This window comes from Sapajus apella, unplaced genomic scaffold (genome assembly GCF_009761245.1).
Source record: "Sapajus apella isolate SASKATOON/1434 unplaced genomic scaffold, GSC_monkey_1.0 scaffold208, whole genome shotgun sequence".
Lineage (NCBI taxonomy): Eukaryota > Metazoa > Chordata > Mammalia > Primates > Cebidae > Sapajus > Sapajus apella.
In genome coordinates, this window is record NW_022437148.1 from 721124 (window position 1) to 748697 (window position 27574).

At 53.3% G+C, this 27574-nt stretch overlaps 1 protein-coding gene across 6 annotated transcripts; it reads right to left on the bottom strand.

Moving 5' to 3' along the window:
- Window positions 1-225: 225 nt before the first annotated feature.
- On the bottom strand, window positions 226-27574 carry FLCN (folliculin). Of its 6 annotated transcripts, XM_032270338.1 has the most exons (14): window positions 27117-27314; window positions 23347-23447; window positions 22081-22171; window positions 18502-18774; window positions 16538-16684; window positions 12686-12907; window positions 11537-11697; window positions 8973-9064; window positions 6260-6450; window positions 4442-4555; window positions 3776-3899; window positions 2554-2685; window positions 2355-2460; window positions 226-1580 (listed from the first exon to the last, which is right to left on the bottom strand). In XM_032270338.1, exons 4-14 carry the CDS (start codon window positions 18748-18750, stop codon window positions 1379-1381), a joined length of 1740 nt encoding a protein of 579 aa, XP_032126229.1. In that variant the 5' UTR covers window positions 18751-18774; window positions 22081-22171; window positions 23347-23447; window positions 27117-27314; the 3' UTR covers window positions 226-1378. The 6 variants fall into 6 exon arrangements, with proteins under 6 accessions (XP_032126229.1, XP_032126225.1, XP_032126231.1 ...); XM_032270334.1 differs by lacking the exons at window positions 22081-22171; window positions 23347-23447; window positions 27117-27314 and adding an exon at window positions 27321-27574; XM_032270340.1 differs by lacking the exons at window positions 22081-22171; window positions 23347-23447 and having other exon boundaries at window positions 18502-18781; window positions 27113-27314.

The following is a 27574-nucleotide window of genomic DNA, read 5'->3' on the forward strand; positions in this document are numbered from 1 at the left end:
AAAAATGCCAAGTACATGGGCATAGACACTCAACAGATGTCCCTGGGATAAATGTTTTCTTCTCTCCCACACCAGCTCCAAAGACTAACTTTGAAAAGACTGTCTACAATCAATGCAGAAGCTTACACGTGTGAATTGGCCGCTTGCTGCTATTATTTCAAACATCGTATTTCCTGTGCCTGAGTCCAAGTAAATATTAGGCATCCAACCAACAAAACCATGAAGTCAACCATTTACAAAAATACATCTTTATTGTGTTCCAATGTTGTTGCATTATACAGATAACTAGTTATATAAACTTAGTCTTCATGTTAAGTATAAATTAAACACAAAAAACTAGAAACAAACCAGCAAAACTGCCATAAAATCCCTCCAAGCTATGAATCCTTATTAAAAATGTACAGTGGGGGCACCTGTAGCTGTAGGTGGAGGCAGAACGACTGCCTGAGCTTAGGAGTTCAAGATCAGCATGGATGACATAGCAAGATGCTGTCTCTTTAAAAACAAAAAGTACAGTGGGATGATGAAACTGTCTTCAATCACCACACTCTGAAAATAGTTAGCTGTAGCCAAATGTAAATGTTGAAAGCAGCAATGAAGGCAAAAGCGATACAGAATAAAAGCATGGTAGGCCTCGCGTATCCAGGGGGTTGGGCAAGTCAGATGCTCGCTCTGACACCTCAGCAACCTATCATCTTTGTGCAAAAATGATCAGGGGCTCCATCGTTAAGCTACAGGTTACCTTCACAAGCACCTGAGGGGGAACACCCCGGAAGACGAGCCCCATGACTTCAGAACACACGTCTCGGGAGACTTGAAGATGAGGAACAGTTCCACTTCACTCCCCAAAGTCTCCTGCAGAGTCCTGACTCAAAAGCGACTCAGTGACCAAGGACTGGCAATGTACTGAATATTCACAACTGCAGCAAAATGTGCACTCAAACACGAGGCCCAGAAACACGTGCTGAATTTCAAATGGAAAGGCTTGAATGTTAACCCTGAGAGCGGATATGTCATTGCGCCTGCGTATGGAGTCGGACCAACCCGACCTGTTTCTCCTGCGGGTTTTGAAACCTAAGACCACAAGGGGCCTGGGGGGTAAGCTGTCCTAGGCATCTCTCTGAGGGATTCCAAGAAAGGGAGCCCACCATCCCCACGCCTTTCATTGCCTCTTCAGCGATTCCAGTGGCTTGAGGAAGGGTGTAGGAAGTACACAGGCCCCAAACCCGACAGAGGGCCGAGCCCAGCCCCGAGTTTCCATTCCTTGCTGGGACACAGCTCCTTCCAGCAAATCAGAAACACACGAACAGTCCCTCGTGCGTGGCTGGAGGGGCCTGTGGTCAGCCACCCCCATCTTCGGGCAGGGGTGTGTGGCAGGTCAGCTCCGAGACTCCAAGGCCGTGGGACTGCGGACCGTGGACATGAGGTGTGACTTGTAGGTCTTGCTCAGGCCAGTCATCCAGAACTTCAGTAGCTTGACATTGTCCTCCTCGGAGGCGCCCAGGATGCTGAGCAGCTTCTGCGTGTCCTCTTTGGGCCGACTGTCCACCTTGGTGAACTTAAAAAGCACCTTCACTTTGCTGCAGGAAACCAAAACAAAACACTCAGACACCACAGCACGAACCCTGAGCCCTGCTCATGGCCAGTGGCTTCAGGGCCAGCAGGAGCTGCACAGGCAGGGCTGGAATCCGCACCCTCCGGGCAGCAGGCCCCTGAGCTGCCGGAAGGCGCTGTGTCCCGCAAGGAAGGGAAACTGTTGGGCTGGGCTCGGCCCTCCGTCGGGTTTGGGGCCTGGGTGCTTCCCACACCCTCCCTCAAGCTGTTAAGATGCCAAGAAAGAAAAACCTTCCTTAAACTCACTGAAGACGGGGAATGCTCCTAAGCTTCACTGCATGATTTTAAATCAGGACGTTTGATTAATAAATTTGACCAAAAAATTACCAAGAATTGAGGCAGGAGGAAATAAAGTAAACTTGCTTAAAACACAAAACACGGTGGGGTGGGGGTCGGCAAGTGTTACTGGGCTTTCAGGTTTTAAAGTAAATTGCACAGCAAGTGACGGAGCTTCCATTATCAACCCTCCCGTGTGCTCGGGAGCCCTTGCCCAAGCCTCAACCACTCTCCCAGACAGGTGCCACCCCCACCTCCGCAAGCAGGAGCAGGGGTCAGAGATGACAACCACTTCCCAAGGCCGCCTGAGCTCCGCAGTGGTGGACCTGGTGTTGGCACCCCGCCCCCAACCTCCACTCTCAGCACCTCCCAGCGGCCATGGCCCAGCTCCTCTTTTGGAAACGGCTCCGGGTTTTATCCTCGGCCCCCGCAAGCAAAGGGGCCTCGCCCACACTGTCGCTTACTTCATCCACTCCTCCTTGAGGCAGACGAGGCACTGGTCTACCACATCCACAGACAGGTTCTGGTTGGTCAGGGCGGCCTCGATCTTATTCAGGATGGTGGGGCCGACTGGGGAGAAGGGCGGGGGCAGAGCGAGGGCAGGCGTTAGCACAGGGCAGGAGCCTTTTCCCACGCAAAGGACGCCCACCTGGGGGCACCCACCTCGGTCTGCAGCTACAGGGCTCCCACTGGTCACCACAAACTCGTACTTGCTGAGAGACTGGTCGTCCTCACACCCCACAGGGTGGAGGGTGGAGCGCGCAGCCGCATGGACCTCCACGATGACGGCGAACTCTGTGACAACACAAGGCCCATGGCCCCTAAGTGCTCCTCACCTCCCCTGCGCTCGCCCACTGCGGGCCCCATGCTGGCTCACGTCAGGTCAGTGGGGAGGGCTGCCGGTGAAAAGGCTGCCGAGATCAACGCTTTGCTACTTAGGACCTTTCAGGTGTCTGTGAATAGTTAAGGGTTAACTTTTGCCTCAGTTAAACTAATGATTCATTATATTATAATAATCACAAAGTACATATATCAATTGACCTCCTACTTAAGAAGCCCTATGAGGGTGGTCCCACCATGGCCTCATTTTACAGATGGGGAAACGGACCTGGAGATGTTAAATAACCTTCCGAAGGTTACACAGCCTATGGTCGTGGTAAGTTTCAAGTCTGTCTGAAACCCAAGCCTGTGTTTCCAGTGCTACCCCGGAAAAAAGGCACTGCTGCGGGGACTCAGGACCCAGCCTGGGTGCTGATCGGAGGCTCAGGGCAGCTCCACTCAGACCACAAGTCAGCAACTGCTGCTCACAGCTGTGCTGGGGAAGTCACCGATGACCCCGGGGGGGCTGACCCCCAGACATCCCCAAACCAAAGGACCAGGGATGCCGCTGAGCTTCCTGGGTCTCTGTTGCTGAGCGCTGACCGCACCAGTGAAGGCCAGAAAGGCTTCAGGTACATGAGAGGAAGAAACAGGCTTGAAGGAGAGCAGAAGGCGGGACAGGAGAACTGTGAGGAGGGCGGACGGTGGCGCCCAGAGAAGCTGGTGGCCCACGCCCAGCATTCAGCAGGCCTCCCACATCTCATGGGCACCCACTCACCAGGACGACCAGGATCCTCTGGCCAGGGCACACATTCTCCCACCCCAGGACGGTGACCTGCAGCCTGCTGAGGACAGTCCCTGCCAGCCACCCTTCCCATCAGGTCCACCCACCCACCCCAGCCTGTGTGAAGATGGAACACGGAGGCCCAGAGCCATGGGAGAAGCTGGCCCTGCAATGAGGCCTCCTCCCTCCACAACCCACGACAGCCATCTGCTTCCACTCTGGGCCGGAGGCACGGGGACCCTGAGCGCAGGGCACGGCCCCACAGCCCTTGGTGGAACGCACCTGAGGAGAGCACGTGGGGGGGAATCTGCACGTGCGGGCTGAGCCCCAGGAAGTTGCACCGATAGGCCTCCTCATACTGGCTGCTGTACGGGATGATGCGGACGCAGCCCACGGGCAGCATGGTCTGAGGAGGACAGCAGGACTCAGACCAAGGACAAGAGGAAGCCCTCGGCCCCGGCCATCCACACTCCACTAAACCCCACACGCCTCCTGCGGCCCGGTCCAAGGCCTCCCTCCTCCCAGAGGAGTCCTCAGACTCTCAGCCCATGGTGGGGGTCCTCTGCCATCAGGCTAACTCTCGTCTGGACCGCCAGGCACACACCAGCTCGTACCGCCCCTCGCTTTGTGAAGCTAACTCTTACATTAATCTTGCCTGCAAAAATGTCTGTCTCTTATCACATCCCACAAAGAAGCCTTAACCAGGACCGTGCCCCATGCATTTCTGTTCCCTCTCAGGCCAGGCAGTCAGCAGGCACACTCACACCTTCTGATGATTTCTACATCATCAGACCAGACCTGGCCTCCTCACCCACCGCACCCCAGGTGGAGGCAGCATGGGGCACCGCGGCTTGCGCAGAGCAGTCGGGCACCTTAGCAGCCCACCTGACACCAGGCACTGGGCCCACACCGCTCTGCGCCGCACACCCGTGGAAGAGATGTTCTCACCCGAAGCACTTCAAAGGCTGACTGCACAAGGTCCACGTCTCTGCTTTTCCAGATCACCTGGTTCCCCATGAGAACGTGCCAGGCCAGCATGCGGAAAGATGGGGCGCCCAGGACCTAAACAAGAGAATGCAGTGCTTTCGGCGCGACTAGGAGAAATGGCTTTCCTCTCCCTTCCCGTGAAGTTATTGATTTGTGTTCATAAAACTTTGTAGAGCAAAGACAGGTTCAGGAGAAAGTCACTTATCTTCTCAGGGAGGTGGTGCCCAGCCCAGGGTTAAATGGGGAGAGACAGAAGTTCCAGGTTTGCACTTAAAAGCCAGATTCCAAAGCTCTTGCTCCAAGATCTTCCTCCCAATTTTGTTTTTAAAAATTTGAAGCAGAAAGATGTTAGCTTCCTGCAATATTCACCTTCTCCTTACAGACACTTTCTGCTGAAGCATTTGAAAGCAGGCTGTAGGGCCCTCAACCGGCGGCACCCAGGAGAACAAGGAGGTCTCTACGGCTGAGACATGATGGCTCCATGACTGGAGGCCCTCATGGTGAGATCACGATGGACGCACCTGACATCCAGCCACGTGCACTAGCCCAGGGCCCCTGCCTGCTTGGCGGCTGCTGTTCTTTTGATCCAGGAGCTGCTGTAGCACCATGACTGCCTTTAGTTATCATGTCCTTATTCTTCAACCTACAACAGCCTCCCCACAGACCCCACCTGTTATTAGCTTCCGCGACACTGACGCCTTAGGAGAGTCCAGCCTGTTGTCTCATTGCTTCTAAGAAGCCAAACATGGCTTTGAACCAAAACCTAAGAGAGAGGCCACAATACCACATTTCACCAAACCCCGAGAGCCTCAAAGCAGTCGCACCTCCAGAGGAATTCCACAGGCCTTCCAACCTTCATTTACATAAGCAATGGACAAGGAAGGTTTCAGCCGAATGTAGGATTTTGATGGATTGAGTGTTTTCATCCAGAAGCCCCAAGGGCATCTGCCATGAAATCAGTCTTACTCCATTTTCCAAAACAAATAACACCCTTCTGATGAATCAGTGTTCATTGAAAAAATAAATACAGAAGAATCTTTTTTTTTTTTTTTGAGACAGTTTTGCTCCTGTCGCCCAGGCTAGAATGCAATGGTATGATCTTGGCTCACCGCAACTCAGCCTCCCAAGTAGCTGGGATTACAGACATGTACCACCATATCCAGCTAATTTTGTATTTTTAGTAGAGATGGGATTTCTCTATGTTGATCAGGCTGGTCCCAAACACCTGACCTCAGGTGACCCACCTGCCTTGGCCTCCCAAAGTGCTGGGATTACAGGCGTGAGCCACCGTGCCCGGCCAGAAGAATCTTATCAAGGACATAGCCTGCCCCTGCAATGGAGCAACGCACGCCCACTCCTCTGATTGTCGTGTCTGGCAGGCACACGTGCATGTATCACCCTAAACACACACTGCTTGCTTTATTTCTTCTGATTAATCATACTCTACGGTTTGGCTACCGTTTACTACAATGGTTTGATACGCAGGTTCTTCCTAATTTTTTTGTAAGAATGACCATCACTTTCAATCAGCAGGGTCCTGGCTGCATCCAAACCAATAATGGTGCTGTTCACTGCCTCCAGGAGGTTCTCAGAGCATCAGAAGACCATGGATCTTACGGCTAATACTCCCGACACCCTGTGCCCTCAGCCACCCACCGAGAGGCTATCAGTCACTTCCCGCAGGGTTCTGAAGATTGAGAGCCCAGAGGCCAGGCGCATGGGTGGGGACGACTTTGCTCTCCTCCGGAGCTCCTGATGCACTCTGCCCCTGCCGCCTACCTGCCTCATGTGCCGGAGGGACTTGAAGACTGGCAGCTTCCGGGGCTGCCAGCTCCCACAGCCTGAAAGAGAGGAGGACTCTGCCGGGCCCTGGGTCAGCTCCCGCCCTTCTGCACCCTCCGGCAACACAGGGGCTTTCTCCTCCTCTTCAGCCTCAGAGTTGTCCCAGGTTTCTGATTCTTCTTCTAAATCTGTCAGACAGACAACAAGGACAGTTACAGATACAAACCTGTGACCTCAGCCCAAGGCACCTCGTGGGCTGAACTGGTCAGTGTAAATTCCCTGCTGTGGCCAGGTCCCATGTTCCCTCTTGCTCTGGGAGCCCTGGGCTGGGACGGAGGGCTCAGTTGCTGTCTGCTTAGGCCGGGGCACTACATGTCCGTCTTAGAAGCACTTACGAAAAGACCGTCAGCTGTTCTTTGCTGGTGAGAAAACTCAAACCAGTGACAAAAATGCCAACAGTGTGTCTTCTGAACACATCCAGTCGGCCACAGTTCTCGAGGATCTACACATCGTTTTTTTCTTTTTCCACTTTTATTTTAGATTGAGGGCGTACAGGTGTAGTTTTGTCACAAAGGTATGCTTCGTGGTGCTGAAGTCTGGGCTCCTATTGATCCTGTCACCCAGAGAGTGAACCACAGGAAGTAATATACCCAGACAGTATCCAATAGAAAGTATTTCAGCCCTTGGTCGCCTCCCTCCCTCCCTCTCTCCTTCTGGAGTCCCTGGTGTCTACTATTCCCATCTTTTTATTTGAGACAGGGTCTTACTCTATTGCCCAGGCTAGAATGCAGTGGCACGATCACGGCTCACTGCAGTCTCAATCTTCTGGGCTCAAGTGATCCTCCCAACTAAGCCTTCCAAGCAGCTGGGACTCCAGGCGTGCACCATCACGCCCAGCTACTTTTCATATTTTTTGTAGAGGCTAGACCTCGCTATGTTGCTCAGGCTGGTCTCAAACTCCTGAGCTCAAGCCATCGCCTGTCTCAGTCTCCCAAGTGCTGGGACTCCAGGCGTGCACCAATGCCTGATTTCACTCTTCTTTATGGCTGCATCCAACATCATTTCATTTAGTCCTCTCAACTGTGCTGAGGTCACATCAGCACTTTTTTTTTTTTTTTAAAGATGGGGTTTCACCATGATGGCCAGGCTGGTCTTGAACTCCTGACTTCAGGTGATCCACCCGCCTTGGCCTCCCAAAGTGCTAGGATTACAGGTGTGAGCCACCGTGCCCGGCACGTCAGCACTATAATCTCCATTTCACAAATAAAGAAATGAGTATTTGTCATTTCAATGAACCTTCATGGAGCCCTCACAAATGACCACATCTCCATTTCACATCACGAAACCCGAAGGGAAGGGTGCACGTGAGAAGCAGAGCCAGAATGCAAAGCCAGGTCTGACTCCAAAGGGCAAGCCGTGAGCCTGAAACCCCACACTGGACATGCCCCACAAACCCACTTCCGAGCTCTCACAAAGGCTTCGATAGCTCTGGCTCTTTGAGCTAGAAAGTTCACCAAGACACTGCCCTTGCCATCTGCACATGCCTAGAAACATGATTGGCACTATAATAAATGGCTCCAAGGCCGGCCAGTCAACCCGCAGGGTGTGGGGGTGGATTGCCAGGCTTTGTCTTTCCTGACCAGGTTCTGCTCTTGCTAAGACTCCACCGGCAAAGCTTATTTGAGGGCACGCCTGCACCTGCCTGCAGAAACACCTTGAAACAGCTCCAGCTGTTTGGAAGGCCAGTCGATTGCAAGCAGAAGCATGGGAAGCATGACTGATGACATGCGGTGTGGAACAATGGTCCTAAGTCTGTGCGCCCACCTCGCAGCCGAGATCACAGACCTGTAGCACCAAGATCAAATCATCCCTGACGGAAACCTCGGCCAAGACTGGGCCCAGTGCTTCTGCGCTGGTGCACAAGGTGCCAAGATCCCCAGACCCAGGGCCCTGAGCCCCATCAGGAACCTGGAGAAGCCCAAGCACCTGGGACGTCAGGGAACCACTGCCCTTGATAGAAAACTTGGGTCTAAATGAAACAGACACTTTATTTGTAAAGGAGGAAAGACTAAGAAGAGAGTGTCGACCAGGCTGAGCACTCAGCTATCACAAAACAGGGACGAGAAACCTTCAATCAGCCCGTTCTCTCTATGGACGGCCCTACCAGTGAATTTTCCCCACCTAGCTAGTGAATGGACTCTTTCTTTTTGAGATGGAGTCTTACTCTGTTGCCCAGGCTGCAGTACAGTGGCACCATCTCAGCTCACTGCAACCTCTACCCCCTGGGTTCAAGCGATTCTCCTGCCTCAGCCTCCTGAGTAGCTGGGATTACAGGCGCCTATCACTGCACCCAGCTAATTTTTTGTAATTTTAGTAGAGACAGGGTTTCACCATCTTGGCCAGGCTAATCTTGAACTCCTGACCTAGTGGTGATCCACCTGCCTTGGTCTCCCGAAGTGCTGGGATTACAGGCATGAGCCACCGCACCTGGCAGGAAACAGATTCCTTCACATGGCGGTCAAGGCAAACGGTTGAGACAGGAAATCACAACAATCACACCGAGCTCAGGGGCAAGCTTCCCAAAGGCTCATCCTGGGCTGCTTCAGAGCTGCATTTCCCTCCCTCAGCAATTCCTGCCAGGAGAGCAGAGAGCTGGTACCATTCCACAGCCATCTGGGCCAAGGCCCCAGAAACAGCACCCCTGGCTCACCTGCAAGCTTCTCCATCTGGACCAAGGTGTCCTCGGTTGGAGCGCCTTCCAGGAGCTTCTCGGTCAGCCGGCTGCCACATGCCTTCAGGAGCCTGGAGAACACAGCACCACCTATGAGCCGTCTTGCCAAAGGAAAAAGCAAAACTCTCACCCAGCCACTGATCTTACCAGGTTGAAGAAAATATGGCCAGGCGTGGTGGCTCACGCCTGTAATCCCAACACTTTGAGGCCGAGGTGCGTGGGTCACCTGTGGTTGGGAGTTTGAGACCAGCCTGACCAACGTGGAGAAACCCAGTCTCTACTAAAAATACAAAATTAGCCAGGCATGGTGGCGCATGCCTGTAATCCCAGCTACTCCGGAGGCTGAGGCAGGAAAATCACCGGAACCTGGGAGGCAGAGGTTGTAGTGAGCCAAGACTGTGCCACTGCACTTCAGCCTGGGTGACAGAACAATACTGTGTCTCATAAAAAATTAAAATAAATAAAATAAAGGGGGAAGCTAAGAGAGTGGATCTGAAGTCTTCTCACCACACAAAAAAGGAAAAGTATACGAGGTAAAGCATATGTTCAGGAGCCTGATTTAGCTGTTCCCTTTTGTACATTTATTAAAACCTCATGTTATACACCATAAAATATACACAATTTTTACCTGTCAATTCAATTTTTTTTTAGACGGAGTCCCACTCTGTAGCCCAGGCTGGAGTGCAGTGGCATAACCTCGGCTCACTGCAACCTCTGCCTTTTGAGTTCAAGCTATTCTCCTGCCTCAGCCTCCAGCGTAGCTGGGACTACAGGCACCTGCCACCACACCAGGCTAATTTTGGTATTTTTAGTAGAGACGGGGTTTCACCATATTGGCCAGGCTGGTCTTGAACTCCTGACCTCAAGGGATCCGCCTGCCTCAGCCTCCCAAAGTGCTGGGATTACAGGCGTAAGCCACCGTGCCCCGCCTAAAATATATTAAGCTGTGTACTAGAGCCTCAGCTACCTGGGGGCTTAAGCCCGGGAGTCTGAGGCTGTGGTGTGCTATGGTCACACCTGTGAATAGCCACTGCAGTCCAGCCTGGGCAACACAGTGAGACCCTGTCTCTAAAAGAGAAAAAAATTAAAGTGCTGGGTGAAAGGGTCACTTGAGTCTAAGTTTGAGGCCAGCCTGGGTAACATACTGAGACTCTGTCTCTAACAAAACAACTTTAAAAACAGGGGAATTAGCTGATGCTTTCCCTGTCTGCCCACAGATCCTCAGGAGCTGCACTCAGGGGCCTACCCCGAGGGGCCTGATCCACACCAAGATCAGATTTACACGTGAAATCCTAGACTTCGAGCTGGTGCTGCACAGGAATGAGAATCTAGGGCTGGAGCTTTTGGAAGGAGGGAGTATATTCTGCTGTGGGACGAACAGAAGCCACTGCTGGCCAGAGGACAGCCAGGCCGCCGGGCTTTTTTTTTTTTTTTTTTTCTTTGAGAGGGAGTCTCACTCTGTCATCAGGCTGGAGCGCAGTGACGTGATCTCTTCTCACTGCAACCTCTGCCTCCCGGGTTCAAGCATTTCTCCTGCCTCAGCCTCCTGAGTAGCTGGGATCACAGGCGTGTGCCACCATGCACGGTTAATTTTTTTGTATTTTTAATACTTGGGGTTTCACTGTGTTGGCCAGGCTGGTCTCAAACTCCTGACCTTGTGATCTGCCTGCCTTGGCCTCCCAAAGTGCTGGATTTACAACCATGAGCCACCGCACCCGGCCTTTTTTTCCGAGGTAGGGTCTTACTTTGTCACCCAGGCTGGAGTGCAGTGGCGTAATCATGGTTCTCCTGGGCTCAAGCAACCTTACCGTCAACAGCCTCCTGAGTAGCTGGGGCGACAGGTGCATGCCACCATACTTGGCTAGTTTTGTTCCTTTTATTGTAGAGACAGGGGTCTCACTATGTTGCCCAGGTTGGTTTTGAACTCCTGGGCTCAGGGTATCCTCTAATCTTGGCCTCCCAAAGTGTTGACATTATAGGCTCAGACATTGCATTTTTTGTTTTTTGAGACAGAGTTTCGCTCTTGTTACCCAGGCTGGAGTGCAATGGCGCGATCTCGGCTTACCGCAACCTCCGCCTCCTGGGTTCAGGCAATTCTCCTGCCTCAGCCTCCCAAGTAGCTGGGATTACAGGCGTGCGCCACCATGCCCAGCTAATTTTTGTATTTTTAGTAGAGACGGGGTTTCACCATGTTGACCAGGATGGTCTCGATCTCTTGACCTCGTGATCCACCCGTCTCGGCCTCCCAAAGTGCTGGGATTATAGGCGTGAGCCACCGCGCCCGGCCGACATTGCGTTTTTGTATCACTGGGAAATGAATTCCACCTCAATACATTTTCTACACACTCGGGGAAAGAGACCCAGAGAACAGGGACTCTCGGCCCAGATCTGTGCTCACTGACAAGTGCCCACAGCCCAGTGCTCCTCGCAGAGGCAGCAAGAAAACTCAGCTACGGACTGTTCTCCCAAATCTGTGGGTTAGCCAACCAATGTGTCGTGACTGCTCTGTCCTAACGGCTGCCAAAAGTGGAGACGCCCATTACCAGGCAAAGGAGGTGTGCAGGCACGCCCACAAGTTATCATCACTTGTCAGCGACGTCAGCGAGCGGGCGGCATTGCCGTTCCTCTGGTGCAGGAATGGTGTGAAGGCTGTGTTCATCCTCTGCGCACGCTGTGGGCACCCAAACTGCTCTGCCTCAAAAACCTGAAATGCAAAGGGAAGGGATGGCGTCTTTAACTAAGCCAAAGGTGCCAGCAGCCTGGACCCCCACTCGTTCATAGCCAACCCCAGGACCTGGCTCCTGGACACAGTCCCTCTGCACTCTCTCCATACAGAGCACTCAAAAGTGCCACCAGTCGAATCGTTCCCAACAGTATGGCTCTGCCCCCACCCCAGCCAGATCAGGAGCCACATGAGAACAGGAATCGGCCGAATTTCACCTGTCCCCTTCCTAACAAGCGACCCGAGGCACCCAGGGGGATTCTCATGAGTGGCCATCTGCGCTGCTGCCCACCTGTCTCGACCTCCCCTTCCAGGTGCACTGCTCAGACCCTTGGCTGAGGGACACGTGACTGGCTCTGGCCAACAAGCCAAGAGAAACAAGGCACCCCAGCACCCTCTGTGCTTCTGGAGGGCAGAAGGAGCAGCACTTCCACACAGCTGCCACTCTGCCTGCCAGGATGACCACAGCAAGCAGAGAGAGCCCTGCTCTCATGTAATGCACACAGCATGACAAGAAACAGGCCCCATGGCTTGAAGGTGCTGTGCTGAGAACTGGGGGCTGTTTGTTACCAGGCACAGCCTGGCCTGGCCTGGCCTGAGCCTCAGCTCCACAGCTGGAGGTTTACATTCGGTGGTGCAGCTCAATGGGATTAATGGACGTCCATGGGATGAAGGCCAGAGGAAGCAAAGACAGCAGGGAGGAAACTAGGGGTCTGACTGCAGCAAAGACACCAGAGCTGAAGGAGAACCAGGACAGTGAGGGCAGGAGAGACCAGTAAAGCAGGCAGAAGGGACTGGAAGGTGCTTCACCATGACCTCCACCCCTGAAGCCAAGAGACTACAATTCACACAGTGCAGTGGACGCAGGCGGAGGGGAATAAGCTCCCGGGTTCCAGGCTTCAGCCTCAGCCCGGAGCAACTGCTGCAGTGCAGGGCCCACGCCACCCCGCCACCCCGTCTCTGAATTCACCTTGAGCGCCTTGCCCTGGAGCTCGTCGATGATCCCCCGGACCTTCCCCAGCAGGAAGGGCCAGGAGTTGATGAGGTAGATCCGGTCCATCATGATGGTGATGACACTGTACCAGCGCTGGAAGCCCCTGGCCAGGCTGTCCTTGATGAAGAAGGTATGACTGAACACAAAGCCATGCTGCTCATCTCCAAAGAAGATGGGGCCTTCGCGGCCAGGGCAGACCTGGCGGGAACACCAGCGACTCAGAGACATCCCTTTCCACGCTTAGCGACACCAAATCGAAGCCTCCTCTTCAGACTTTTCAGAGTCCACTGGCACAAATCAGCCAGCGTTAATAACAGGGGCGAGTGGCAGAGTGGGGGCCGTAAGAGCCAAGGACTCTGCACCCTTCTGCTCCTGTGATCAAGCTTCCAACAACACTTGTCATCGTGGACCATAAGGGCCGGTAACAAGGTTCACTGTTTTTCCACCTTGAGCCATAAATAACTCCCATGCATGTGTCACACTTCTCCCAGACTCAAATGCACCAACTTACTCACCCAGAGCATGCAGAAGAACCAGCAGGTCAGAGCAGCCACTGAACTCTCCCTGCACTGAAATCCGCACATTTTATTCTTTTTATTGTTTTCTGAGATGGAGTCTTGCTCTGTCTCCCAGGCTGGAGTGCAATGGCACAATCTCAGCTCACTGCAACCTCTGCCTCCTGGGTTCAAGCAATTGAGCCTACCAAGTAGCTGGGATTACAGGCGCTGCCACCGCACCCACCTAATTTTTGTATTTTTTAGTAAAGATGGGATTTTGCGGCCGGGCGCGGTGGCTGACGCCTGTAATCCCGGCACTTTGGGAGGCCGAGGCGGGTGGATCACGAGGTCAAGAGATGGAGACCATCCTGGTCAACATGGTGAAACCCCGTCTCTGCTAAAAATACAAAACATTAGCTGGGCATGGTGGCGTGTGCCTGTAATCCCAGCTACTCAGGAGGTTGAGGCAGGAGAATTGCCTGAACCCAGGAGGCGGAGGCTGCCGTGAGCCGAGATCGTGCCATTGCACTCCAGCCTGGGTAACAAGAGCGAAACTCCGTTTCAACAAAAAAAAAAAAAAAAAAAAAAGATGGGATTTTGCCATGTTGGCCAAGCTGGTCTTGAACTCCTGACCTCAGGTGATCCACTCACCTTGACCTCCCAAAGTGCTGGGATCACAGGCGTGAGCCACCATGCCCAGACTCTTTTTTTTTTTAATGTTTTAAAAAATTAAAATAATAATAATTATTCTTTTTGAGATGGAGTCTCGCTCTTGTCATCCAGGCTGGAGTGCAGTGGTACAATCCCAGCCCACTGCAACCTCTATCTCCTGGGTTCAAGCGATTCTCCTGCTTCAGCCTTCCAAGTAGCTAGGATTACAGGCATGTGACACCACGCTAATTTTTTTGTATTTTTAGTAGAGACAGGGTTTCACCATGCTGGCCAGGCCGGTTGCGAACTCCTGGCCTCAGCTGATCTGCCCACCTCAGCCTCCCAAAGTGCTGGGATTATAGGCGTGAGCCACTGCACCCAGCCCAGCCTACTTTATTCTCATAAGAGGACTTGAGTCCCTCCTCATGACATACTTACTCTTCCTTAACACACAATTCTAACAGAGGTGCCCCGATGCCTGCGAGCAGACTAGCAGCAAGAAATTAAAAGGAAAGGGTGGCTGACGGCAGGCACACGGCCACATGGAATGAGAACTAACAGCAAGGGAGCTTGGTGTGTCTAATTGGGTGGACCCGATGACAAGGAAGTTTAGTAACTGAACAACAAATTCTTTGGTTTTTTTTTTGTTTGTTTTTTTTTTTTTTTGAGACAGAGTTTCGCTCTTGTTACCCAGGCTGGAGTGCAATGGCGCGATCTCGGCTCACCACAACTTCCGCCTCCTGGGTTCGGGCAATTCTCCTGCCTCAGCCTCCTGAGTAGCTGGGATTACAGGCACGCACCACCATGCCCAGCTAATTTTTTGTATTTTTAGTAGACACGGGGTTTCACCATGTTGACCAGGATGGTCTCGATCTCTTGACCTCGTGATCCACCCGCCTCGGCCTCCCAAAGTGCTGGGATTACAGGCTTGAGCTACCGCGCCCGGCCTGAACAACAAATTCTTTGTGACAGACAAAGATCTGAGTTCAGAGTCAAGGGCCACAGCAGCAGCGACGGAGCTTAGGAACAAATCATCCACACCTCAGCAGGCTGAGAGCAGCACGTGACCATGACTGAACCTGGGAATGAGGACCAAGACAATAAAAAGAGATGATATTGGCCGGGCGCAGTGACTCACATCTGTAATCCCAGCACTTTGGGAGGCCAAGGCGGGTGGACCACGAGGTCAAGAGATCGAGACCGTCCTGGCCCACATGGTGAAACCTTGGCTCTACTAAAAATACAAAAATTAGCTGGGCGTGGTGGTACACGCCTGTAGTCCCAGCTACTCGGGAGGCTGAGACAGGGGAATTGCTTGAACCTGGGAGGCAAAGGTTGCAGTGAGCTAAGATGACACACTGCACTCCAGCTGGGCGACAGAGCGAGACTCTCAAAAAAACGAAAGGTGATGTTGATATAATGAACCACCTAACCTAGAAATGCTTCCTATCTTAGGAATATGTCCATCAAGAATGGACCAACGGCCGGGCGTGGCAGCTCACACCTGTAATCCCAGTGGTTTGGGAGGATGAGGTGGGAGGATTACTTGAGTTCAAGATCAACCTGGGCAACATAGGGAGACATCATCTCTACAAAAAAAAAATTTTTTTAATACAAAACCAGCTGAACATGGTGGCACACACGAGTGGTCCCAGCCACCTAGGAGGCTGAGGTGGGAGGATCACTTGAGCCCAGGAGTTTGAGGTTGCAGTGAACTATGATGGAACCACTGTACTCCAGCCTGGACAACAGAGCAAGACCCTGCCTCGAAAAAAGAAAAAAAAAAAATAGCCGGGCGCAGTGGCTCAAGCCTGTAATCCCAGCACTTTGGGAGGCCAAGGCGGGTGGACCACGAGGTCAAGAGATCGAGACCATCCTGACCAACGTGGTGAAACCCTGTCTCTATTAAAATACAAAAATCAGCCGGGCGTGGTGGTGCGTGCCTATAGTCCCAGCTACTCGGGAGTCTGAGGCAGGAGAATTGCTTGAACCCAGGAAGCAGAGGTTGCAGTGAGCTGAGATTGCACCACTGCACTTCAGCCCGGTGCCTGGCAACAGAGCAAGACTCTGTCTCAAAAAAAATTAAAAATTAAAAAAATAAAATAATAAAGAATGGACAAATAATAAAAGTTTGTTGCTTAAAGTGCAAAACTCGCACTCATTCAGAAAAAGCTCAGCGAATCCAACATGAGTTTTTTTTTTTGAGACAGAGTCTCAATCTGTCATCTAGGCTGGAGTGCAGTGACACGATCTCAGCTCACTGCAATTTCCCACCTCCTGGGTTCAAGCGATTTTTCTGCCTCAGCCTCCTGAGTAGCTGGGACTACAGGCACATGCACCATGCCCAGCTAATTTTTGTATTTTTTTTTTTTTTTTTTTAGTAGAGACAGAGTTTCACCATGTTGGCCAGGATGGTCTCGATCTCTTGACCTCGTGATCCACCCACCTCAGCCTCCCAAGTGCTGGGATTACAGGTGTGAACCACTGTGCCTGGCCAACATGACTTCTGCAATTCTGGACAACGGAGGTGTCCTGCACCCAGTGCTGTGCTAATCCGCAGGTCCGCCCTGAGAGAGGACCAACACCTGCCTCCCTGTGCAATGCTGGCTCCGAGCCCACCCAGAGCACCTGGGAGCATGTGAGCTCCCACAGAGCCTGTCTCTGTGGTCATGATGCTCACCTCACAGCTCAGGCTCCGGACACAGGCCTGGCGGACAATGCTGAAGAGCTGGGGATGGCTGGGGTGCTGGTGGCTGACGTATTTAATGGAGGTCTCTTTATCGTGGCTGATATACCCCGGGTGCCCTGCAGCAAGTGACCGGCAGCCCTGTCCACGAAAAGAAAAAGAATATCTGTTAGTTGGGAAGCAGGGCAGCCAACTCCCTTAGGCTTACGCAGATCCAAGCTCAAACAACTCAAGCTATTTTTGTACAAAAATAATTGGCCTCTAGATTTATACTTACCTGAAGATTTAAATGTATCCTAAAGAAGAAAACAGAACACAGAGATCACAGAGATTGCCAGAGGTTGTTCCTAACAGGTATTTGCTGAGCGCGTATGAAGCAGGCAACATGAAAAGGGCCCTGCACACTCCATCTCATTCAATCCCAGGTGCCACCCTCTGAGATAATGTCAGTGAGACGCCCCATTCTACAGAAGACAAAACTGAGGCTGAGGTGGGAAGTAGCTGGCCTGAGGGTGAGGGGCTCCGTGATGGTAACATTACCCACTTTCTGGGTGATGTTACCCAGCCTCTGTCCTTGGTCCTGAACTAACATCTGGAAGTGGCCTCAGCCACAGGTGAGACCCAATAAACAGTGTGGGCACCAAGCCCCAGAATGTTGCTGTGGCAGCTCAGACCAGCTGCTGCCCCACTGTAGCCGCAGCCACTCCTGTGCTGAGGCTGTGTGCCATGGAGCTACCCCTACCCCAAGACTGCACAGCTGGGCACCAGGCAAGCCCCTCCCCACAATGTCACAGGATTGATTCCTCCAAGGGCAACCCTAACACCAGTTCGAGGATGCCCCAGCGGCCTGGCGGCACCTTCCTTCCCAGGTCTGAGGTGCTCCCCACGCCCCATTCCTCAAAGGCGTTTCCTGCAATGGATGCAGCTTTCACACATGCTCTGCTTCTGCAGAGGAATCAAAAGAACAAGCTCTCAGCCGGGCGCAGTGGCTCACGCCTGTCATCCCAGCACTTTCGGAGGCCGAGGCGGGTGGATCACGAGGTCAAGAGATCGAGATTATTCTGGCCAACATGGTGAAACCCCGTCTCTACTAAAAATACAAAAATCAGCTGAGTGTGGTGGCGCATGTCTGTAGTCCCAGCTGCTCGGGAGGCTGAGGCAGAAGAATTGCTTCAACCTGGGAGGCAGAGTTTGCAGTGAGCCGAGATCGCACCACTGAGCTCCAGCCTGGTGACAGAGCATGACTCTGTCAAAAAGAACAGGCTTGAGTCCCTGTCTGCACTGCAGTGGCAGGTCCAGCACCCAGCCCTGATGTCAGGCCCTGACCCCAGTCCTCCACACAAACAAGGGGCCCACTGGGGAAAACTCACTCATTCCTGAGAGCTCCAAAGCCAGTAGTGACCCACTGAGAACACAGGGTGAGGGTCCTGGGAGCAGGGGGCTTTGGGGACCCATATCGAGAACAGGCTGGAGTGTGTGAACACAAACAGGAAGGCTACAGCAGGGAGGCAGAGTGGGTTAAAAAAGCTAAAGTCGGCCGGGTGTGGTGACGAACACCTGTAATCCCAGCATTTGGGGAGGCCGAGGCAGGTGGATCACCTGAGGTCAGGAGTTCAAAACCAGCCTCACCAACATGGTGAAACCCCATCTATATTACATCTCTATTAAAAAAAAAAAAAAAAAAAGGCCGGGAGTAGTGGCTCACGCCTGTAATCCAAGCACTTTGGAGGCCAAGGCAAGCAGATCACCTGAGGTCGGGAGTTCAAGACCAGCCTGACCAACATGGTGAAACGCTGTCTTAAAAAAAAAAAGGAAGCTACAGCTAGGATGAGCAGAACTAAAGGGCTCCTGAGAAGCAGTCTGTCACCCCAGGAGGCCTCATTCACTGCTTTCAAGTTCTCCTGTCCATCCCACACACACTGCAGGGAACACAAAACCAAGACCCCAAAGACACTTGCCTCACACATGTCCGACTTTTTGGGCCCCGGGCTGCTGGACTCGACGCTGGCCCCCTCAGCAGGGCTGTGTGCGCGCATCCGGCTGCTCATCTGAATGCCACCTTCCTCTTCCTCCGCCTGCTCGCCCTGGCCAGGGCTGTCCTCATTCCCAGCCCCTTGGGGAAGGGGGGCATGCAGGACCTCCGTGCAGAAGAGAGTGCGGGGGCCGTGGAGCTCACAGAAGTGACAGAGAGCCACGATGGCATTCATGGTGATTTGGAGACCCCAAGAGGCCTGCGGGGGACAGGGGACACATCAGCTGGCCAGTGCCCTACTCCATGAAACGTCCCCAGTCCCTCTGGGGCACAGGGAGCACCTGGGTGCCATGGGCTTCCTGCCCAGGAGAGGCCACCTGCCTGTTCCCTCCACCTGCTTTGCCCCAGTGCTGCATCAGGTGCAGGAGAGGAGAGGAACCGAGACAGGATAGGGTATTCGCACAGGAGCCACAGCAAATGGCGGGGGGGACGATGGGGAGCAATGATCGCACAGGTGGGGCTGTGACCCAGCCACAGAGCCAATGGTGCAGGGAAGGAATGTCTTCTAGTGACGTGACTGCAGCCAAACATGGCAAACTCCGTGCAAACAAACAGATAAAAGGCCACAGGGAGAGGGTCCTCCACCCGATACCTATCTTGCAGGGCACCTGCTCCGTGTGGGGCGAGGTGCTAGGTGACACAATGCTGCCCTCGTGCAGCTTACCTCCTGCAGGGGTGGGGGATGAGCACAGGAAAACTGCTCCCTCCTGCAAGAGGCCCAGGCAGGGAGTAACCAGAGGAGGTGGGAGGAGCCTGGGAGGACTGACTCACGGGGCCAAGTGAGAGCTGAAGAGCAAGGTGTGTGCTGTGCTGCCCGAGCGGCAGGAGGGGTCCAGCGTCTGGAGAGGAGCAGGAGACAGGGTGAGGCTCCAGGAAGCAGATCTTACAGCTCCCCCAGGCCATGGAAAGACCCTGGATGTGTTATCAGAGACTGGGGAGTCTTTGGGGGTTCTGATGAGACATGAGAGGATGTGAATTTCACTTGAAAAGGCTCACACCTGTAATCCCAGCACTTTGGGAGGCCAAGGCAGCTGTACAACGAGGTCAGGAGCTCAAGACCAGCCTGACCAATATGATGAAACCCCGTCTCTACAAAAATACAAAAACTAGCCGGACATGGTGACGTGCACCTGCAATCCCAGCTACTCGGGAGGCTGAGGCAGGAGAATGTCTTGAACCCAGGAGGTGGAGGTTGCGGTGAGCCAAGATCACGCCACTGCACTTCCGCCTGTACAACAGAGTGAGACTCCATCTCAAAAAAAAAAAAAAAAAGTCTCACTCATGCCTATGTGCAGAAAATATGGCAGGGGCCAGGGTAGAGGGGGGGAACAAGCTGAGGAGCCCCGCTGACTGATCTGAACAGGAAGGGACAGTGGCCCAGGCCAGGGCCACAGACTGTGAAGCAGCACAGTGTGGGTGGGGGTGCAGAGTGCAGAGGAGAATCAAGCAGGGGAGGAGGCCCAGTGAGTGCCTGCTGAGCCTCCGTGGGACAGGACACAGCAGCAGAGCCAAGTGCTGCCATCAGGGCTAGCGCATGGGACCTCTGAGTGGAGCCCTTGCAGGCTCAGAGGTGGAGAAGGGAGGTCAGCTGGCCACAGTGACCGAGCACAGGCAGTGAGGCTGGAGCGGAGTTCCAGGGTCACCCCAGGTGACCAAATGGCTTTAGCAAGGCGGGACTGGAATGTCACATGGCCTTAAAAAGGAAGGAAATCCTGCCACATGCTATGAGATAGCTGAACCTGCAGGACATGAGCCAAGTGACTACGCTGGTCCCAAAGGGACAAATACTGCAGGATTCCACTTAAACATGAGGTACCGAGAGTCCTCAAACCCACAGAGACAGCGGAACGGCGGCTGCTGGGGGCTGGGAGGGAAGAGTGGGGCTCAGCTCTGGAGATGGAGGGTGGCGATGGCCACACAGAACATACTTCATGCCACGGCACTGCACGCCAAGCAGTGGTTCAAATGGCGCATTTTAGGACACATGTTATTTTACCACAATCTTTACAAAGGGGAAGTGGTGACCTGCAGAGCAATGATAAGGTCAAAGGTGACTTTGACAGTTTCCAGTGGAGGGAAAGCTCACAGGAGTGGGTACAAACAGCCCTTTAGAGAGTTTCTGTGGCAGAGCCAGAAATGGGACACCTGGTGAGGACATGGAGTCAAGGGAAGCCCCTGCACCTGGCCACAGTACAGCTGGGATGCTGGCAGAACCACATGAGGGCCATGGGCAGCGGCAGGCACAAAGTCTGAGGGGCCCACACACCTGCTGCGGAGGGCTGGCTGCGGTCGCATGAGGCAGTCCGCCTTCCTCATGGATGTAGGAAGACCAGAGGAGGCTTTCAAGTGGGGGTGTCACAGGGTTCTGACAGGCAGAGAAGTTCTGGAAACCAGACCGCAGAAGCAAAGGTGCACAGTGGGGATGGCCCCAGCCAACAGACTGACACGTGACATAGCCTGACACATGCAGCCAGACCCACACTGTCCATATGGTGGCCACAGCCAAGTATGACAACTTTAATTTAATTGGAGAGGCTGGGCACGGTGGCTCATGCCTGTAATCCCAGCACTTTGGGAAGACAAGGTGGGTCAATCACTTGAGGTCAGGAGTTCGAGACCAGTCTGGCTTTTCAGAAGCAAAGAAGAACCCCACCTCTACTAAAAATACCAAAATTAGCCAGGCGTGGTGGTGGGCACCTGTAATCCCAGATAGGAAGCTGAGGCACAAGAATCACTTGAACCTGGGAGGCGAGGTTGCAGTGAACCAAGATCACGCCATTGCATTCAAGCCTGGGCAACAGAGTGAGACTCTGTCTCAAAAACTAAAACTAAAACAAAACAAAACAACTTAGCTGGGTGTGGTGGTGTGCGCCTGTAGTCCCAGCTACTTGGGAGGCTGAGGCAGGAGAATCATTTAAACCTGGGAGGCAGAGGTTGCAGTGAGCTGAGATTGCACAACTGCATTCCAGCCTGGGCAACACAGCGAGACTCCATCTCAAAAAAATAAATAAAATAAAATAAAGAAATAACGAATACATTGGCTAGGACAAAAGCTCAGCCCTTCTGTCTCACCGGCCATATCCTGAGTGTTTGCTAGGCACATGCTACTCATGCCACCCCTCTGAGCAGCCCAGGTCACACAGTATTTCTGCCTTCACAGAAAGCCACATTGGTCAGTCAGACTTGCTTGGGACAATAAGGAATCATGTAAGTTTCTGAATGTTTCACTGAGTAGTAGACACTGGCCAGGACCCAAAGCCTCTTCTCTTCTGGGGAACCCCCACCCCGATTACCGACCCAAAAGTCAGATGTTCTGTCTTCACTCCTGACAGGCAGGGTGTGGACACAAACAAGGCATGGCCTGCCAAAGCCCCTAATTGTAGGAAGAAGCAAAGCAGTGAAGTCAGAATGTGCACGGTGGCGGTGGGGCCCCCAGCCAGCCTCCCTGCCCATGGCCCATGCCTGAAGCCGCTTCTCCGGCATGCCTGCAAATGCTGCCACCCACCTGACGCTTCTGCAATTGCCTGCTCGGCTGGCACGAGCTGCTATGGCACCTGTCCTCCTGCCTCAGATACAGCTGATCACGAGCGGTCACACTGGGAATGGCAGAGGCAGACAGAAAACAGACATTTGCAGAGAACCTCAGCTGGGCTGGCAGTGAGGCAGGTGTGGAAGTCAGAGAGGGAGATCCTGAGTGTGGGTGGCAGGGAATGGAGGGCTGGTGCTCCCTGGGTGCACTCCCAGAGGGAGGCAGGCAGGCAGCAGGAAAGGAGACAAACAGCATTTAAGAGACAGTAGAGGCCGGGCGCAGTGGCTCACGCCTGTAATCCCAGAACTTTGGGAAGCCAAGGTGGGCAGATCACAAAGTCAGGAGTTCAAGACCAGCCTGGCCAACATGGTGAAACCCTGTCTCTGCTAAAAATACAAAAATTAGCCGGGTGTGGTGGTGGGCACCAGTAATCCCAGCTACTCCGGAGGCTGAGGCAGGAGAATCGCCTGAAACTGGAAGGCGGAGGCTGCAGTGAACAAGATCACGCCACTGCACTCCAGCCTGGGTGAAGGAGCGAAACTCCGTCTAGAGAAATAAAAATAAAAATAAGAGACAGCAGAACTTCTAGCTGGAAAGCCCCAAAGGCTGAACAACGATGCAGGCTGCAGGACAGGAAAGGACAGGGCTGGGGACACAGGTCAGGAAATTCTACACACCTTAACCTGGCTTGCTCCTCACCACTTGGCCTCCACTTGCAGGCCCCCCTGCTCAGAGGACCCCTTGCCAGCCCACCCAAAGAGCTCCCCTGACACCCTCCCCTGCCCTGCTTTGAGTCGTAGAGCCCCTCATGGCAGAACTGGGCCTCCACAGTGCCCTCCTGACACACAGGAGGCACCAACTTCACATGTCAGATAAATGAGTGGACTGAGAAGTTACCCTTAGAGAGATGACAGGCTTTGTCAAGAAAAGGGCAGGAATCTAGGGGCAGCAGAGGTTCAGGAGCCACAGCTGTGGGGAAGGCCACAGTCTAGTGGCACGGGAACCAAACAGACTGTTTCAATAAAGGACCCACAGGGCTCATCACGGTGAGTGGCTTCACAATCCACTATACGAGAGGAGATGGGGCGACCACTGATGGAATAAGGGGTAGCAGGACCCAAAGGAAAGGTAAAGGCGTTAAGCCCCTAAAAGGGAGCCTAACAAGGTTCCTTCTAGCAAGACATCCACAGGAGAGCAAGCCTGGGCCAAGTCTCAGCCCACCCACAGAGCACCCACACTAACCTGCCACTCAGCAGAGTCACACTTCCACCGTCCACACCAGCCCAGCACACAGGCCACTGCCAAACGGGTCAGGCATGGTGGCAGCAAACATCCTTAAAGACCTGGCGTTTTCTAGGTAAGAGAAAAAAAATCAGAGCTAATTCTAAGATGAGAGGCCTCTGTAGCCTGAAAAAAAAAGTGAGCAGCTGACAGCCAGTCTCAAATGAGGACATCTCTAATGAGGATGTAGACATTCCCCAGGGTTCTGAATGGCTTAGCAGGCCGCGAACCTTCTGAGCAGAGCTGACGACAAGGTGACACTGCAGCTGACGCGGCTGAACCCTTCACCTCTGAAACACTCTCAAGCAGTATTTGATAATGGATGTCTGTATTTGTTTAACGACGGAGTCTTGAGGCCAGCTTAGTGGCTCAGGCTTCTAATCCTGACACTTTGGGAGGCCAAGGCAAGAGGGATTGCTTCAGCCCATGAGTTTAAGGCTGGCTTAGGTAACATAGTAAGACCCTGTCTCTACAAAAAAAAAAAAAAAAAAAATTTTTTAATTAGTGGGGGCCAGGCACGGTGGCTCACGCCTATAATCTATAATCCCAGCACTTTCGGAGGCTGAGGAGTGTGGATCACAAGGTCAGGAGATGCAGACCAGCCTGGCTAACACAGTGAAACCCAATCTCTACTAAACATACAAAAAATTAGCTGGGCGTGGTGGCACACGCCTGTTGTCCCAGCTACTAGGGAGGATGCGGCAGGAAAACTGCTTGAACCTGGGAGGCAGAGGTTGAAGTGAGCTGAGATTGTCCCCCGAGATTGCCCGCCTGGCCAACAGAGCGAGACTCTGTCTCAAAAAAAAAAAAAAAATCAGCCAGGCGTGGTGACACACACCTCTAGTCCAAACTACTTGGGGGACTAAGTTGGGAGGATCACTTGAGCCGAGGAGGTCAAGGCTGCAGTGAGCCACGACTGAACCACTGCACTCCAGCCTGGGTGACTGAGCAAGTCCCCGTCTTTCTTACTGTTGGTTATAAGGGGGTTGCTCTGGCAGCACCTACATCACACCACCTTTCAGGCTGTACGTCTGGCAGTTTCCTCCTCAAACAGGAGAGGGAAACCAGAGGCAGTGTTGCCAAGCGACTTCCCAGCACCCAGGTCCAACATGGGCTAATCTTTTTTTTTTTTTTTGGTGGCAAAGTCTTATTCTGTTGCCCAGGCTGGAGTGCAGTGGTATGATCTCAGCTCACTGCCACTTCCACCTCCCAGGTTCAAGTGATTCTCCTGCCTCAGCCTCCCGAGTAGCTGGAATTACAGGCGTGCGCCACCATGATCAGCCTATTTTTGTATTTTTAGTAGAGAAAGGGTTTCGCCATGTTGGCCAGGCTGGTGTCGAACTCCTGACCTCAGGTGATCCTACCTTGGCCTCCCAAAGTGCTGGGATTACAGTCATGAGCCACCGCACCCTGCCAAAACATGGGCTCCTCTTACTCATTTTTCCTTTTAATGAAAAGCACTCACCAGTGCAGTGACTTAAGCCTGTAATCCCTGCGCTTTGGGAGGCTGAGAAGAGCGGATCGCCTGAGGTCAGAAGTTCGAGACCAGCCGGGCCAATATGGTGAAACCAAGTCTCCACTAAAAATATAAAAATTAGCCAGGCCTGGTGGCACGTACCTGTAGTCTCACCTACTCAAGGAGAATTGCTTGAACCTGGAGGTGGAGGTAACAGTGAGCTGAGATCACACCACTGCACTCCAGCCTGGGTGACAGAGTGAGATTCTGTCTCAAAAAAAAAAAAAAAAAAAAAAAAATGCACTTGTTGGGCGAGAGCTCTGACTCCATGGATCATGCATGCCAGAGGCCCGGGTAGCCCCCAAAAGAGAGGGAGGTGCCCTAGAGAGTACTTAGCTTTGTGGTCATGGGAGCCTGTCCTCACCAGCCAGGTGACACCAAATGTTACTGGACCTCTCCGAATAACACCCAAAAGCTGAGAAACAGAGGCCTCTCAGGATTCACACTACACATGGAATCAGAATTCTGGGTAGCGTGAGGTCAATTATTTACTCACTCTTCAATTCCAATCTCTACCAGGTGTCTGCTGAAGAAAACAAACCGGTTTGAGTGTGTCTCACGAGTCTTTGTTTCCAACAAGCTTTCCAGAACCTACGGAGGAGGCTGAAATTCCCTGGCTGAATCTCTTCATCATCATACCCAAAGACAGTATTCAAATCCCCTGATGTGGTAGTCTGTCCACATCCCCCTCCCACAATGGCTGAGTCCCGGACCTGGACAGTGACTACTTCACCACCTGACCTGTGGTGTGCCCTGGCCCTGGGTCTATTTCACCCCTACTTCCTATGGTCTTTTCATAGCACCATGGAGAATTAAAGAGGACACTAAGGGCACTCTATAAATAAATGAGGCACTATAACGGATCTAAACCAGCAGTGGACAACAAAATAAAATACTTTTTTGTTTTCCTTGAAACAGAGTCTCACTCTGTCACCAGGCTGGAGTGCAATGACGCAATCTCAGCTGACTGCAACCTCTGACTTCCTAGTTCTCCTGTCTCAGTCTCCTGAGTAGCTGGGGTTACAGGCATAAGCCACCATGCCCAGCTAGTTGTTTTTGTTTGTTTGTTTGTTTTTTTTGAGACAACTTCTCTCTCTGTTGCCAGCCTGAGGCTGGAGGGCAGCAGCACGATCTCGGCTTACTGCAACCTCCCTCCGCCTCCCAGGTGCAAGTGATTCTCCTGCCTCAGCTTCCCAAGCAGCTGGGACTACAGGTGCACACCACCATGCCTAGCTAATTTTTTGTAGTTCTAGTAGAGACAGGGCTTCAACAAGCTGGTGAGGATGGTCTCGATCTCTTGACCTCGTGTTCCACCCACCTCGGCCTCCCAAAGTGCTGGGATTACAGGCGTCAGCCACCACACCCTGCAGACACACACCTTCTATAACTATTCTCCCACTGGGGAGCCTCATGAAGTCAGCAGCTGGGATCCCAACAAGCCCAGGGTGAAAAGTTCTGCAGGGGATTACTGCCAGCTCAGACTCACTCTCGCTGTGGCTCTATTTCCACCATTCCCTTGGATTTCCATTCACAGAGCTCCCTGACATTGGACACTAGAAGGGCAAACGCAGTGTCACCTGCCACTATTACTCAATTTTGATGACCACGGTGATAATCTGGCAGTAAACTGGCTGTGGCCAAAGGCTGGAGAGCCAGTACCTAATTCCAGCAAGCTCCTCCTTCCCCTGTACCCCCGTGGCTGTTGCTGACCACACCTTGGCCTTTAATCTACAAGCCAGTCAATTCTTTCCATGTGATAAGGACACGACTGACAATACTCTCAACTGGAGAGAAGCGCCGTCTTCCACCCTCCCTGGAGGACACAGTGCTACCCTATTAGCGCATTAGAGGGCCCTCCTGAACGCCAAACTGGGAGAAGAGGATGACACACATCCTCTCTTCCAGAGAGCGAAGACAAAACCTGGGAGAAGGGAAGGCAAACAGACCTGTTTCATGGCAAAGTCAAATGAGAATAAATCAACGACCCTGATCCGGGGTTTGAACCCAGGTCAAAATCCTCATCCCTACAGACTTGGTTAATGGGCGTGCCCCCAACCTATCTTCAAATCTCAGGGTCTCGGCGACGCCCTACACTCTGGCCTTAAACCCTCCCCCATTACTCGTCCACCCGGGACCAACGCAAACTCGGTCATGCCCCTCCGCCAACCCCTCAGGCCCCCGCCCACCAGCTCCCCCATCCAGACCCCAGGGACACCTGCACCCGGCAGCCGGGGTCCCACTCCGCGTCCCAGCCCCGCCCCTGACTGCGCCGGGTAGGTGGTCGCTGCAGGTCCCGGACTGGCGGGATCACAGGCAGGCTCCCGAGCCCACGGCAGGGACACCAGCCGGGTCGGCGAGGATCTCAGCCCCGGCTCGGGCTCGCAGGGGAGCTGGCAGAGCCAGGAACGGACACACTCACCCGTGGTCCCGCACCCCTGCGGAGACCCAGGCGCGTGACTCTCCGGGCCGTACCACCGCTTAGCTCTGCGGTGGGGGCGCGGGAGCCGTTCGAGCGCGTCCTGCACCGCGAAGCGAGCCACACCTCGCCAGCTCCCGCACGCCTAGGAACACATCCTGAGTCCTGCCACTCCGAGGTCTGACGAGGAAGCAAGGGCCCTGCCCGACAACCACCTTTCCCGCCGACCCTATTCCGGTGCCCCTCTCCGAGAAGTT

Coding starts and splice junctions, on each gene's coding strand:
- FLCN (XM_032270336.1), bottom strand. CDS start 22,359: ATGCTGTTTGTCTCCTTTCCTGCTGCCTGCCTGCCTCCCTCTGGGAGT. Junction 16,685..18,501: donor AAAAGTCGGACATGTGTGAG/GCAAGTGTCTTT, acceptor TTTCGTGGACAG/GGCTGCCGGTCACTTGCTGC. Junction 4,556..6,259: donor CCCTCCGGCACATGAGGCAG/GTAGGCGGCAGG, acceptor TCTCTTGTTTAG/GTCCTGGGCGCCCCATCTTT.